Source organism: Epinephelus moara, chromosome 17, assembly GCF_006386435.1.
Source record: "Epinephelus moara isolate mb chromosome 17, YSFRI_EMoa_1.0, whole genome shotgun sequence".
NCBI lineage: Eukaryota > Metazoa > Chordata > Actinopteri > Perciformes > Serranidae > Epinephelus > Epinephelus moara.
In genome coordinates this window covers 4,568,576-4,583,690 of record NC_065522.1, presented here as the reverse complement: position 1 = coordinate 4,583,690, position 15,115 = coordinate 4,568,576, and the positions used below count along the sequence as shown (strand labels likewise).

At 40.6% G+C, this 15,115-nt stretch overlaps 1 protein-coding gene across 2 annotated transcripts in view; it reads right to left on the bottom strand.

The window, feature by feature from the left end:
• The window catches only part of nat16 (N-acetyltransferase 16), a 52,029-nt gene that overhangs the window by 14,979 nt on the left and 21,935 nt on the right, over positions 1-15,115 (bottom strand). The window contains exons 2-5 of one of the 2 annotated variants that reach the window (XM_050066677.1): positions 9,709-9,895; positions 2,305-2,530; positions 602-826; positions 180-517 (exon numbers count right to left, since the gene is read on the bottom strand). In XM_050066677.1, coding sequence (XP_049922634.1) covers positions 180-517; positions 602-826; positions 2,305-2,530; positions 9,709-9,764 — 845 coding nt within the window. In that variant the 5' untranslated portion in view covers positions 9,765-9,895. The remainder of the gene's footprint in view (positions 1-179; positions 518-601; positions 827-2,304; positions 2,531-9,708; positions 9,896-15,115) is intronic. The other variant, XM_050066678.1, reaches the window with a different exon arrangement.

Sequence of the window (15,115 nt, the reverse complement as noted above, 5' to 3'; positions counted from 1 at the left end):
CACTATATGTAGTATCTAATAAATACTACAACTCTGGTGCCCCCCAATGGTACTATCAAAAATGCTATGTTAGATAGCAGTCCATGCTTCTACATTGTTGTACACTTTCGTATGGACAGTAGTTGTCCCTGACTGAACCAGCATTATGAATTAATTACAAATAAATAAAGGACAATTACCAGTCATCTCCAATGGGCACCCTGAAAGGGAAGGTACAGAGGCTGGCCACAGTAGGGTTGGACACATCATCCACCATCCAGTCAATATCCTTCTTCAGTAGGATGGCCATGTTACTGGGCAAAGGCTTGAATGGCTGCCAGTCTTGAATGATGGTTGCATTAGGAAGGACCCCCTGCATCAGGTCAGTGGTCAGATACAGCCGGTGGATAGCTGTATGGTCAAGACGTACCGGAGAAGAGTTGGAGGTGGACAAAGAGGACTGGATATTTGCACCCAGACCAAGCTCAGACAGACGGAGCTTGAGGTCTTCAGCTCTGAAGCGCACCAGCAGAATACCCTGTAGAGAAGAAAGTCAATGTATGAACTGGCAAAGACCTATAATTAGACCAAAACACAGAAAGGCTGCCTTTGTTGCTGGTACCTGCTTGGTTATAAGGCGATACTTCTGGAAATCCTTGGGTCCAAGCTGATCATCACGGGTCAAACGGCTTACTTTGACCTCTGGGTACTTGGATTTCACCAGCTCAGAGCAAAAGCGCAGTAGAACTCCTGCTACACCCTTGCCCCTTTCTTGAGGGGCGACACGCAGACCTTCCACCAGCATAGTCTCCCCATTGTCAATCACGCACACCGATTCAAGAGCAATCTGTCGAACATCACAGAGAAAGGAGGAAAAGGAATTATAAACGATCACATTGACATGTCCTGTGTAGAACTTTACATCTTTCCCAGAGCTGGGGCAGAGCAGCATGACCTGTTGTAGAGATTTGGGAAACAAGGGCATATTAATCAGAGCATAAAGCGCAAGCCTCTTTCTGCTATTTATCCATGTATGAGTCGAGGTGGCAGTGGACTAAGCAACGTGCCAGAAGGACCACATTACCAGCAAAAAATAGATGATGTGGGTCTTCTGGGGCTATGAGATTGAGACCCCAGTGCGCACTGGGATATTCCAATGTTCATTTTTCATCATGATATTTGGATGATGATCACTCGAATCACATCGCAGATTCAAGCAGTGCAAATTATTGTTTTTTTATAGATTGGCTGGGCTCATCCTTGGAGGCTGGGTGAGCAGCTCAGACATCCAAAAGGCGCTCAGAGTAGAACTGCTGCTCCATTATGTCAAAAGGAGCCACCTGAGATGCTTAAGGTATATAATTGGGATGCTCCCTGGTATTCTAGTAATGTCAAACTGGGAGGACAACCCAGGGAAACTCAGAACAAGCTTGAGCGATTAGATATCCCATCTATTCTGAGAATACCCGAGGATACCTCAGGACAAGCTGGAGGATGTGGCTAGAGAGAAGGATGCCTGGGCTGCTTTACTTAGTGGGTGGTGGGTTCATATCAGATTGGTTTATATAAAGGTACTTTTGACGGAGCTGTGCTGAGTAACAACAGAAAAGCAACTTGTCAATAACAGGTCTATGTACATGAAAATGTGCCTATGTGTACAGAGGGTACATACAGTACAAATGTTTTCTCAGATCATCAGGGTGGCTATGTCCATTATTTTATACAGTATATAGTTTAGATACAAAAACCTCTTGTTTGCAGTTTGGAATAGCTCAAGTTTTGGTTTAAAATACCTGTTTTTTTGGCCACAATCTGCGGTGCAACTGCAGCAATGTCTGAGTAAAAACCAACAGCTTTTGGTGGCAAAAAGCCGCTGGAAACAGAGCAATGGGTGGTTCAAAAACATCCTTTGTTGGTCTCAAAGAGTTGTCTGCAGTGATCTAAAGCTGAAGCTAAAGCTAAGCAGTCGCCCCCCCTAGGTATCACGACATCCACCATCCTCTCCACATTCTGATGACAAAGTCAGCTCACATACATGTATTTAGAACTGTTATTTTAGAAATGTTCCCATGGTGCGTATGAAAACTTTTAATAAAACATTTTAGTGGTTTGCAGAAATGTGCAATGCCAACATTTTCTTCTGGTGACTGGGCTGTAAAGTTCCTGATTTTCAAACTCAAAGTCATGAAATACCTTACCTTTTGGACCATGGAACCAAATATCAGAGTACTATACCTTTTCTGTCTTTGATTCTAGAATACAGGAACTCTGCCTTTTTTTGAAACCATAAATTAAAAATATTTTTATACTATATATTAAACTTACCACTTTTCCCTGTTTGCGGGCCAATATGACTGTGCGGTTGGTCTCCTGCAGCCAGCTGGTGTACCTAGTGGGCAGGTAGTCAAGGCCCCCATAGATGTCCTGGCTCATAGCCATGATCTCATCAAAGTCCTCTTCAGTGGCCACAGAAAACTGAAGGCCTGCCTGGGACAGGGCCTCTGGGAGCTGGAGCATAGTCAGGCTGGTATCAATCTTCATCTTGAAATAACTGATGAGATACAAAGTGGAGGAGAGATTATTGTAGATTGTGCTTATTTTCTTAAACCGGGATATAGGAGAGCTCAAGAGCTGTCCTAGTGTAGGAAGTGGCAAAGTCTGGGTAGTGCAGAAATACAGAATGGACATCTTTTGATTCAAAGCAACAACACGCTTCTTCAAATATATGTCTGCTTGGATAACAGCTGTTGGTGACTGATTTTGTTCATGATGTCATCACTCCAACAACAACTGTGTCCATTCCACACAAATATAAGATATTCAATAATTTATCAGCCTCTCAAAGGTCATATAATGGAAAGAATAATAAAAATAGTGGCTCCAAGCACAAATGAAAACACATCGATAACACCAAAGCATGAATGATGCATAATCCTTTATGTGATCTTATGGCTCACACAATGTGAATGAAACACTATAAGCAGCCCATGAAAGCAGAGCAGTAGTAGTGGTAAAGTGTAGACACAACAAACATTTAGAAAATGTGTCCCATAGACTTATACTCATAGACTTATACTGGCACAGTCAACATTTTGAGTTTCACAACAATCCTATGTGTTATATATCTATACATGGTAGGCAATTGTTCTTCAAATAGACTAGTTGTCCCTTTCCTTAAAAAGACAAATATAAAGTCCGTACCCATAGAACTCATTTTCGTTCAGTTATCTTGAGGTGAGAGTTCAAGGGATGCCTTTGAAAATGCCCATGCCAGTTGTTCCCTTGCCTAAATTTAGCATATTTGGGGCGTTATTTAGCCCCCCTCCCGACAAGCTATGCTGACATGGTTGGTGCCAATTCCTTAGGTTGTGTAATTTCACAGGACACTAATACCTTGCTAACCTGCTGGGTTACAAATTAGTGCGTCAAAGCCTCTTATTGACAGTAATGTCAGCCTCCAATTATATTCAACGGGAGGGGGCAGCCATTGTATCAGGGAGTTGAGAAAAGGGCAATATAGACATATGCAGGGAGAGGTCCATGAATAGAACCAAAAAACAAAACAAATGCAAGACAGAGGGAAACAAACCACGGATGAGACAGGCTGAGGAGGCAGAAACTAACACAAAGATGGGCCAAAACAGATAAATGAAAACAGACACAGGAAGTGGAAGACTGGCACCTATCTTGATCCCTATGTCTTTTCCCATAAATCCTATAAATCCATACTCTCAGTCCCCTAATCCGTACACTAATACCCCCTGATACCCACTCCACATTACAAACACATTACAAATTCACAGAATTAAATTCACAAGATAAAATGGAGAAAGCAATAAGCAAAACTGTAAAATCAAACAGCCTTTAAAGCCTAAAACACTGTTACTACCTCCAGATGAGATACATCAGGATACATACGATCTTGCTTGTGTATTAGGTACTCAGATAGCGTGAGGGTCATCAAAGTAGGTGCACAAAACTCTGCAAGTGCTCTGGCAGCAAAGTATTGTGGGCGCAAACCAAATCAAACTAATATTGAGTAATATGAACCAAAGAGTGTGCAGGTGCCACATGTTAGGGCTCTACACTGTGGGAAACAAAACCAAGATGCTTGCTCTTGTGAAGATTTTTTGCATTTAATATAGGTTGAAATACAATGCATTAACACATGATGCAGTACAGTGTGGTCACATTAAATAAAACAAGCGTGTGCAAAAAGTAAACATGCAGCATAACATAAGAAGCCATACAAAAGAGGAGTGATACAATATGATAAGATATAACAAAATATGATAACATACATTAACATAAAGGTAGGGCTGGGTATAAAATTTCAATAGTTTGAATATTTACCATATTTTATTGACATGAATTTCAAAACCTGTCAAGTGCTGAAATTCCGTATTTCATATAGGCATAATTCTTAACATATTTAAACATGCGTTTTTATACACTTGTTCACGAGCTACCACTTGTGTTATGAATACTTGTGTGTTTCGCTGGGAGGGATTAACATACAAGTTTAACATCACCCCCATCAAGTTCTGACCCCCAGTGTGCAGGTCCCCCAACTGACCAGCAGAAGCAGTGCCACTGGCATCCATGAACACAGCAAATTGTGTTTTATTGGAACTTGAGACAAAGCCGAAGCCAGTGTTACCATAAATGGAACCACAGGACTGTGCCATCCATGCACATAAACATTTAAAATTTTGATATTAGTTGCAACACTGAGGTTTTCCATTGGCACAAATGAAAATTTCAAATGATACCCAGCCCTAGCTATGAGTGGCAGTCAGGAGATGTCAATGCAAGCATAATGAGCAGGAGACTGCAAATTGTACTGGGAAAAAACAGATCCTTGCCACTCAAACTACACAACTAAATGTCCATAACTGAGGCTACTGCTAAACAGTGGCTTCCAGTGCTGCTAGCCAGACTAAAATGACACTATAGATGCAAAGAGACGATGAAAAGGAAAGACCATCATCCAACTATCCAAAACGTAAACTGGAAGCTGCCTCTCAAGAGCATGGAATTGTTTGGCCCCCAAATGGACATACAGTATCTGTAAATATGTGAAGAAGCTCAGAGGGGGATATAAAACAATTCCAGGGACTCAAAGCACTCAACAGAGATCACTAAAAACTGTAAGACCAAGCACACCAGTCTGGCCACTGCATGCGTTGACATGGACAATTCAATGCAACACACATTTTTCTTGAGCGCCCAGTGCTGCAGAAGGTCAATAAAACATGATCTTGTCTGAATCTCAATATCAGAGTCATAATAGTTCTCACCGTAGAACATGACCATGGCGAAATGGTTCAAGAATGGAAAAACTATTAGCCTCTTCCGCATGGATCACATCTGCCCAATTGTGGACGCATGGTTGCAAAGAGAGAGGATTACTGGGACTGAATGGGTCGAACTAACAGATGGCCACACAGACACACAGGGCAGCTTTATACTCAAGGATTTCACAATCACAACAAGGCCCTGAAGCAAGGGAGACACAGAGAAAGAATTGGACTGTGCTGGAGCGCCATATCAAGAGAAAGAACTAGATCCAAGCCATCAACATATGTGTGGAAAGATGGGACAAAATAAAGCCATAGAGAAAACAAGAAGGAAGAATTCCACTTGTATTCCAGACCTAGAGACTGTTCAACCACAGGAAAGTGAAGGGCAGGGGCAACGTGGCTATCAAGGCCATTGTCCTGAGAAACACTGATGTATACATCTATATGGTTCCTTCTAAGGATGAACGTTTATCAACACATTCTAACTTCCAACTTGTCAAATACTAACACTTGGGCAGTGGCCGTACATGTCGAACTATGACACTCTAGGTGCCGCTCCATCATCAGTTTTGGATGCTCAGGGACAGTGGACAATGTAAGCTCTTTACATGTAGATTCTTTTCAAATTAATCTTCAGTTTAACTTGATATGTAGTTTTCATTTGTTAAAGGCATTCAGTCTTTTTCAAAATAAAGTTTCAATGTAAGTTTTCTTCACTCTTAGGTATAGTTTGATAAATTTAGGCAGCAAAAGTACATTGTTAGGTTAAGCCACATGACATACTGGCATACTATGCTATGCTGTTAACAAAATAACTTCAAAAATGTTGCCTAGCAAAAAGCAAGATTTGTCTAATACTGTCAATACAGGGCTGCCTCGATGCATCCATACCTGATGCCAAGAACCCCTGCCCAAGCATGACCAGTTGGGAGTGAGATCAAATTGGTGCAGCAGGTAGGGGCTATGTAAGATGCAAGGGAAAAATGGGTTCAAATGTTCCATTGACAGAGAGTTGATGATAGAGAGGAAGGCTAGACTCAAGGATAGTACCAAGTGACTAAAATGGAAGATCAAGAATAGGCGCCTTACACTAGGTCACCAAAAACAGAATCCAGCAGCCCAATAGGACCCAGTAGGACTGCCTACATCGCTAAGCATACAGTTGCACAACCAAGTTGAAGAAATCATCATGTAGAGAAAGTATAATGTTATATGTATGTATACATACGTTGTATGTTCGTCAAACCCAATGCATGGTATGAGTCGACTCAAATCACTTTTGGTTCCAGGTCCTTTGCTCTATTTTGTTTCTTACTGCAGGTAGTGCCACCTTAGTGTAGGTGGGATTTTCAGCTGATTGCCACAGCCACGTTGTGAAACTGCTGTCACATCATCTTTGACGTGTCACTTGCTGGATCCTTTCATCAGCAACCAAACAGAGGTTTCCACTTCAATTGTACAGTGTAGTGTAAAGTGCGGTCGCTATTGACAGTAAAAAAAAAATGGCAGGTTTGAGCAGAATATTCCATGTCACACAGGTGATGATTCTAGTGACAATTCTCTCTGACCAATCAGTGGTCCCAGTGTTTTAGCTCAGTCTTCTAGTATTGGCTCAGCTCACTTGGAACCTTGATTGAAATGGCACCGAAAATAGTACTACTACTAACTTCAACTTTTGCTTAAGGAAAACCAAAAAAAGAGCAAGTTGAGTAAGGCCGTGCTGCACCAGGCCCTGGCATTGTGGCATTGTGGCAAATGCCCAAAAAAGTGACAAAATAATGAAAGGTTTTTAAAGTGAGATGTATTTAAAGATCTAGCATCCTAACATCTTAAAACACACCTATAACCTCCTTGTTGTTAATATATAAGACACTATAAGACCAGTCATGATGGTAAGATCGAAACAATAATGATAACAATACTAGCCAGTTTCTCCAGGATGTTACAGTGTTACAACCATTAAGGGAAATTCAGCCAGTCCCTGTGACTTCTGTGCGACCTTGCAATTTTGTCAAATCTTTTCAACTTTACCGCAAATTTTACTTTCTAAAACTGATTAAATCCCATTCAATTGTAGAGCTGCATGCAGAGTATTGACTTGCACAGCCCCCTCTCTCTCTGTGCCTGGGACAAAGTCACACACACAAGGCCAACTATTAGCATCACACAGCTAACGTTACCCAACGGTTATTTAGAGGTTTACAGACAAAGTAGAGCCATTTCGGTGTCGGTGGGACATTAACGGCTCGATCTCTGAGAATAGGGATGAGATCACGTTGTGCTGTGTTAGCTCGTGCTAACCAGATACGGTCCTTCAGCACTGCGTCAAACGGGGTCATCCCTATGTTCCCAGGGTTCTCTGTTTCCCGGGTTCTATGTTCCCCACTTAACCCTGCAAAAAAGCTTCTATGTTCCCTGCTTACACAAAAAGGGTTCTATGTTTCCCGCTTGGCTGAGCAGGCAACATAGAACCCGGGAAACATAGAACCTTTTTTGTGTAAGCGGGTAACATAGAACCTTCTTTGCAGGGTTAAGTGGGGGACGTAGAACCCGGGAAACATAGAACCCTGGAAACATAGATACGCTCCCCATCAAACAGCCTCAGCAGCTGATCGGTGGGCCCCAACGCCCAACCCCTCTACCATCACAAATAGATTGTAATTCTGTGGGAAACACTGAATGCTTATTATTTTATGCTCTGAATCCCTAGCAGCCACACAACTATATTTGCAATTTTCACTGCTCCCACAAATTTGTTGCAAAAAAAAAAAAAAAACTGGCCATAAACACAGCAACATGAATTGCAATATATTAGAAAAGCTACTGTGAAATCAGGCTTTTCAGGCTGCAACAATCCAGGAGGGACTGACTAGCCATGGTTGCTAAATGCTACAGAAATGCCATTAAAGTGCTGCTGCAATGCTGATAACAGTCCAAAACAGATTATACAGTTTCACGGCATCAGAAGTAAGCAAGTCTGGCAGACATGTTTCAGTCACATTTTTTCTGTCAATATACACTGAGATGGAAGCATGTGTTCCATCAGACTTGTGCTTGAAGTACAACTCTGTCAGACAAATTAAACTCTTGACAGGGATACTGGAAAGCACAGATGTGTTCAGTGCTTCATATGTACTTGGTATATCTCAATAAACATGGTGCATATAGATCAGAGGCTCCTCTACAAGGGCACTATGGAAGTTGCTCTATCTGTGTCCAAAACCCTACCTACCACAGGGATTCATCTCTATACAACAAATGGATGATCATTTCTTTAAAACTTTGTAAAAGAAAAAAAAACGGGACACTTGAATAACACAACCTCTTGGACAGCATTCTGTGTCCTTATTTCACTGTTCTGGCTGTGCTTGGTTTTTACAGGCCCTTTTTCATTACCTGCAAGCTTGTATTGTGTGCATTTAAGCACTGTTTTTTGATGCCATGAAAAGAGAGGACTGGAAGGCCAGTTGGTCCCTTAGGCAAGTTGTTGGTTTGTAGAGGCTAAAACAGAAATGCTAGACATGTTCCAATAATCTATCAATGGGCCATGTGAGCTGTAAGGGCATTTGTAGTGAAAACACTGTCTGGTCACAGCAGACACACACGTACACACTGTGGACACTGGTATTTTTCCATCATGCTTTGATGCTTTGAGATGAGGTGTCAGGCTTGGCTGGGTAGCCTGCTTCTGCCAATGAGAGCGATGCTGTTTTGTTTTTGTGTTTCTCTCTCCCTCTCTCTCTCTCACACACTCATTGATTCACTCCTCTCCTATTCACTCTCTCATGCTCCTACTTCCTCCCTCTCTTCGACTGGCAGCGTACTCCAAACAAAATGGAATTTGGCACATTTGCAAAAGACTGTTGAACTGCCATCAAATACGCCACGGTGGGCAATTGCCAATATGCTCACTGCAGATTGGGGTCCGGTCACTTCTTGATGCCTGTGCCAGATGGGGGAGATTTGGAGTTGGGGTGTGAAAAGACACAATAGAAATGAGAAATTCGTAATCCAAACGATGCCCACAAATGAATGCATTCCTTCATATGACTTTGTTGGTGAATTGACCATCATATTCAAACACTTTGCCCAAAATTGTACCAACAATGACCACAAAGGAGTCTTCAGTCTATGACTGATGACTCCCAGAAACCTCAAATCTCAAGAGCTGGTGCAGTAGAAATTATGTACTGTAACTCCAAAGAGATTATGGCTTATCATGAAGTGCAAAACTCAGCGTGTAAAGAGCTCGATTGTTATTTGAACTCCTACAGACTGGCAATCAAAGTCAAATATGGCACACATTCACATTGATTTATTTGGATTACGCTGCCAGCTCTCCTCTTTGTCTTCTCCCCACTTCCACACAGAAGTGAAAAGAAGGTCTCTTGAGCACCCGAATAATACAAAACTCAAAGGAACACACCATGTCTTCAGAAGATTATCCTGTTGGTGTGATGAGAACATGGACACCAAAATCATTCATGTCTCCTGGGTTCGATCCTTGGCTCCAGTGCTTCATACCAGTAGGCTCCATGCTGACGCAAACACATAAGCAAACCACTCTGTTGCGCGATAGCAGGCTCCATGTCATTTTTCCAACGCAGCCCCGCCTATACATGAAACAAACCATTGACACACAGGCACCAGAAAATGATTAGTAGGTAAATCTGTCAATCATCAGTCTGTGCTTGTTGTCATGAAAATAAGACAATTGTGCGATATACCTCGACATTGTCACCTATACTGGTTGGTTCTGTGTAGTTATGCTTAAGGAAAATGCAAATTTACCTGTTTCTATAAATCATGTAGGGTGTGTACATTTGCTATAGTAACATAAAATAACAGCCACTATTGAAATGTCTTGACCTTGACGTTGACCTGTTACAATGCATTCAGCTCTGATTAGAAACTGAGGTAACAGCATGGTGTCAGTAAAGGGCACATAGCATAACCCCAGTATCAAACCAAAAAAATATTGCTGAAGTTGACTAGCAACCCTATTAGCAGTAAGTGTAAAAAACATGATATTTTTGGGGTTTTGGAGTATACTTAATATATATATATTTTCTAAAAACTACAATCAGCATGATCCTTATTTGTCCTTCTTTAATATGAATATTAAAATAGAGATGCTTTTTTTTTTTTTTTTTAAATGACACACTGACTACAACAAGAGATCAATGACTTCTTACATCAGTGTCCAGTAAGGTTAACCCATAAGATGTGATGGACTTATCCCAATATTTGGATATAATACTTTACTTTCATTTTTAAATATATCCGGTGGAAAGAAATGGGTATTGATGAGCTTTCAAAATAATAATAAAAAAAATGTCCTGAGAGCCATCATTTAATTTTTTATTTAACAATGATGGAAAAATCTGAATGCCATCCATCATTTTGACACATTACAATACTGAGGGCAATCTACCTTTAAGTAATTGATGCCCCTGTCCAGTTGGTTGTGTGTGCATATAAATTAATAATTGTCTAGTCTTGTCTTTGGTCTCAAGTATAACCTCATTGTCTAGTTGGGTTGAGCCATTGCACTGATGGGCTGTTGCAAAATATCAGCTGATTGTCTAAAGCTTCTTTCAAAAAGAAAATTTGACACCAAACTGTTAAACCATACAGTATATGGTCCCAACAAACCTGCAAAAAAAAGTCTGGACGACAACTGTGTTTTGCTAACAGTTAGGCATTGCTAGGCTGTTGCAAAACGAGCTGACTATCCTAAGTATCTTTAAAAAAACATAAGACACAGAGTCAGTAAACAATGCAGTCTATGGTCCTGATGAACTGACACCAAAATAGCTTGACTAATATTAAATCTCTTCATGACCGCTGACTAATGTCATCCGTGTTTTGTTAACAACTAGGCATTGCTAGGCAGTTGCAAGATATCACAGGAGCTGACTGTCCTAACTTTCTTTTATAAAGCTTTTAAACTATACAGTCTATGGTCCCGACAAACTCACTCCGAAAAGTCTCAACTCTGTTGTTTAATCTGTTATTAACTATTAGGTAACACTACCTGTGTGCTTCTAAGAGTTAGCCCTGTCACACTCTCACAAACTGTCCCTGTCTAGCCCCTTTACCTGTAAGGTGCAATGGCGCACCACCAAGTAGCTTACTGTCCGTCTCCACCCAAGCAGTACTCAAACATCAACAAGGTTTGAAAGAGAGACCGAATAAGTAAGAGGTTTCTTCAAAACAAGTCACCACCGTAACATTTTCACTGGCCTCCATGCTGCTTTCTACTGTTTACTAACCTGTTTTCCAGCCTGTCCATGGTGTCGAATGTGACAAACCAATAAAAAGTAAATAAATAAACAGAAAGGCATACTTGTCTGCTGCAGAGCCATCACAGCTCAGATCTGTTGGCAATGGGAAAGGAGTCTAGAACTTATTTCTAGCCGTTTTTTCCATGTTTGAAAAAACAGGGCTCATATGCTAATTTTGTTGGAAAAGGGGTATAACTGAACTACAGGATCACACATCCTGTTATGCAAGCATGTGACTGTAAATTTAAAAAAATGTAACTCAAGATCTGCCTTCCAAAATGACCTTGTGGAGTGAGAAATCTTCTCACTGCAGAGCACAAGGCAGCCATCCATCGTGGCAATGGCTCTATAGCTGGACATTATAAAGACAGAGGTCATGGTTAATGGCACCTTCTGGATTTAATAGGATTGAAACAGTCCCCCGGATCTAGAGGTGACCCCTAGTGTAAATGGATCTCTCTCTCATTTAAATCTAAGACAGTAAGAAACTCCACAGTCTAAATTAAGTGCTTAATTCAATGTTAATTGTTTCGTGAAAACTTTGGGGCCCTTTGTGGCTCACAAAGGTGCTCACATTGAATGTCGGATTCACAAATTGTGAATTTTTTTTACTTTTCATATACAAATAAGGGATTATACCTGTATCACAAAATGTGGACTCGTCTTAGGGCATCAATTAATAGTATGTCTAAAATTGAGTATTATTATTTACATATACACTACAAACCCATGTGCACACATATTATTTACAGCATTATTTGTAAGCATTTTTAAGAAACCTAGTATGTATGCAACAATATGAAGTAAATACAAACCCCATTTAAATCCCAATAAAATGAACTTACTTTACCATCTAAAAATCAATATCTTCCATGTTGAGAGAAACATGCCAACCAATACTGGCTCTCATTCTGCAGCAGGCTGTTTAGTAGGTCATAGTGTGAAGAGTCCCTGGTGCTGACATTGTGTCTAATACCTTACATTGCTCTAACCATTAGTAACTGTGTTTACATGTACAGGAAACTAGAGGTTGAATTTGTAATCCAGGTAAAAGGAAATTTGGGGGCATGACTTCTTACCCTCGAGGAACTAAAGAATAAAAGTTCTTTATCATATGCCTTCTGACTTAGAAAACGCTCAAAGTTACTAAATGCAAAACTTGACTTTTTGCACTTTTGCACCATCTGATAGTACTATCATGCTGCTAACCTCTATCCCCTGCATCAACCCTGGCAAGCCCCCCACCACTTCCCATCCTACCCCCCCAGACCCCCAGCACACACACACACATTCACAAAAACATAATAAATCTACATGTAGTAATTTTTAAAGCGCTGGTAAGTAGTAGTCTGTCTAGATCAGACTACAAAATTGACGCTATCCAACATAAGAAGGTTGCAGTGAAATACAACCAAGTCCATATTTAGGACGCCTCACAAGAGGCTGGTAGGAGGACATCCATGTCCAAATATTTTATCTTCTCTTGTCTAGTTTGACAATGTTTACGACGTGTTCCATGTCGCCATAGTAGCTGACATTCCAGGTCCCACACGCCTGTCTGCGGCTTCCTGCAGGATCACCTCAAGACTGCAAGCTAATATTCTCAGTAGGCCCACAGTCACGATGTAGAGGAAATATGTTGCATAGGCTGGTCCCAGCATTAGATGGCTGCAGTATGGAGGCAGACGTTCAGTGTACTTTCCAAGAATGTTCATAATCTTCAGGATGTTCTCAAGATTGTGCATCATTTCATTCAATAAAGAGTTGGTCTTGAGGTGAAAATTTCAGCAAAGTTCATCCCTTCAAGAGCGAATCCACTTATTCTGGCTATTCCATTGAAATGAACGGATATCACCACAGAATTTCGCAATTTTTTTCAAGCTGGTGTGAGCAGGAAGAGGGATCCCCAAGGTGGTATCTCCGTGGTAAATGAGGATATCCCCAATCACAATGGCCTCTTTAACCATTCCCAAGACCCCAGCTGGGAGTCCAATTATAATCAGTGTGCCACTGACTTAATTGAAAACAAATTACAATGTACCGGATGGTATTTTGTAGCCAAACATACTTATATGTATTGTTTTTTCAGATCACACAAAGTACTGTGGAGAAGGGCATGGAAACACATCCTATGTTCTCCATAAAGACATGCAACAAGATAACTGCAGTGCATAATGCATGCACATCCTCAGATGATGATAACGATTATAACGATAGTTCAGATAAAATAACTGTATGAACCAAATAGCATAATAAAGAGTCAAACCATTAAGTGTTTAAATTGTTTTATTTATAAGAGTGTAGTATTGCTTCGTTCTGTACAAGATTTTAATGCTTATTCACAGTCCTTCTTTTCGCAATGCCATGTCATCCATATCACCTGGGCCCATTCTGCAAGGGGAGGAACAAAAGGCCAAGAGTGTTTTTCCTTGAAATAAAGATAGGAAAGATATCAATTTCGAAATTTGTGTGTAAGCAACCAAATAAAAAATAATTCATTCATATTGCCTTACCTTGGCAAGAACTCAAGAGCCCGTCAACCAGCCCCTGAGGAAGCATTGCCCCACTATTTGAAGCATTACTTTCTCCAAGCACTCCCTGAACCACTTCAGCAAATGTGCTTAATGGTCACCTCCACCTGTACAATGCAGCATTGGTCATGAATAATGTGTTATCTGAGGCAGTATGCATAATTCAGAATGGGGTAGTATAGGCTTACCAGTTGCTGCAGTAGCTTTCTTGTAAGCTGCAAACCCCTGATGAGTTTTTGACAGGATGTTAAACCACTTTCAGCATTCCTCAAACCACAACAGTAAAGTTAGCAACAATATTACTTTCAAATCCTTTCCTTCCCTCTTTTCTGCAATTAAAAACAAAACAAAAAAACAAACAAATTATTTAAATCTCATTCTACACATACAATAGTAGCCATCTAAAATAGCCACTGGCCCCTGGATCACCCTTTAATGACTTTGTAAATGTGTTGCCGCTTAATAATGCCCCTATGCACCATGTATGGAAATCAGTTGCAATGCTCTATCTGTCCACCAGAAAGAGCAGTGATTGTGGAAGCTGAAACAGGTAACCATTTTAATACAAGTTTGGACATTTTTTGTCGACCCAGCAGCTGTTCTTATATTTGATGTGTAAGACCCTGTCCACAGGTATTTTTTAAAACATTTCTATTTCTTACACTTTTATATGCATTTTGGCCTTTTGTCCACACACAAACTGCATTAGGTTACTAAAAACATTTGTAAAACTCGTCCAGTGTGAAGATTTTCAGGAATTCTGTTTTCACTGTTGTCACGATGACAGAACTGGGTTTTATCGCTAACCCAGTTGGTGTAGCACGTTCTTAACAGTGTTTCTACTGTGTTTTAGAATTTTCATTTGGACAGGGATTATTTTTAAAACAGCTCTTGCGTGGACGGGATATTATAAAAAAAAAACATTTTCAAAAATACCCCTGGATGTGTGGACTAGGCACAAGTTTCCACAGAGCACGTTTTCAATTAAGCACTTGTCAATTTTCTATTTCAGTGT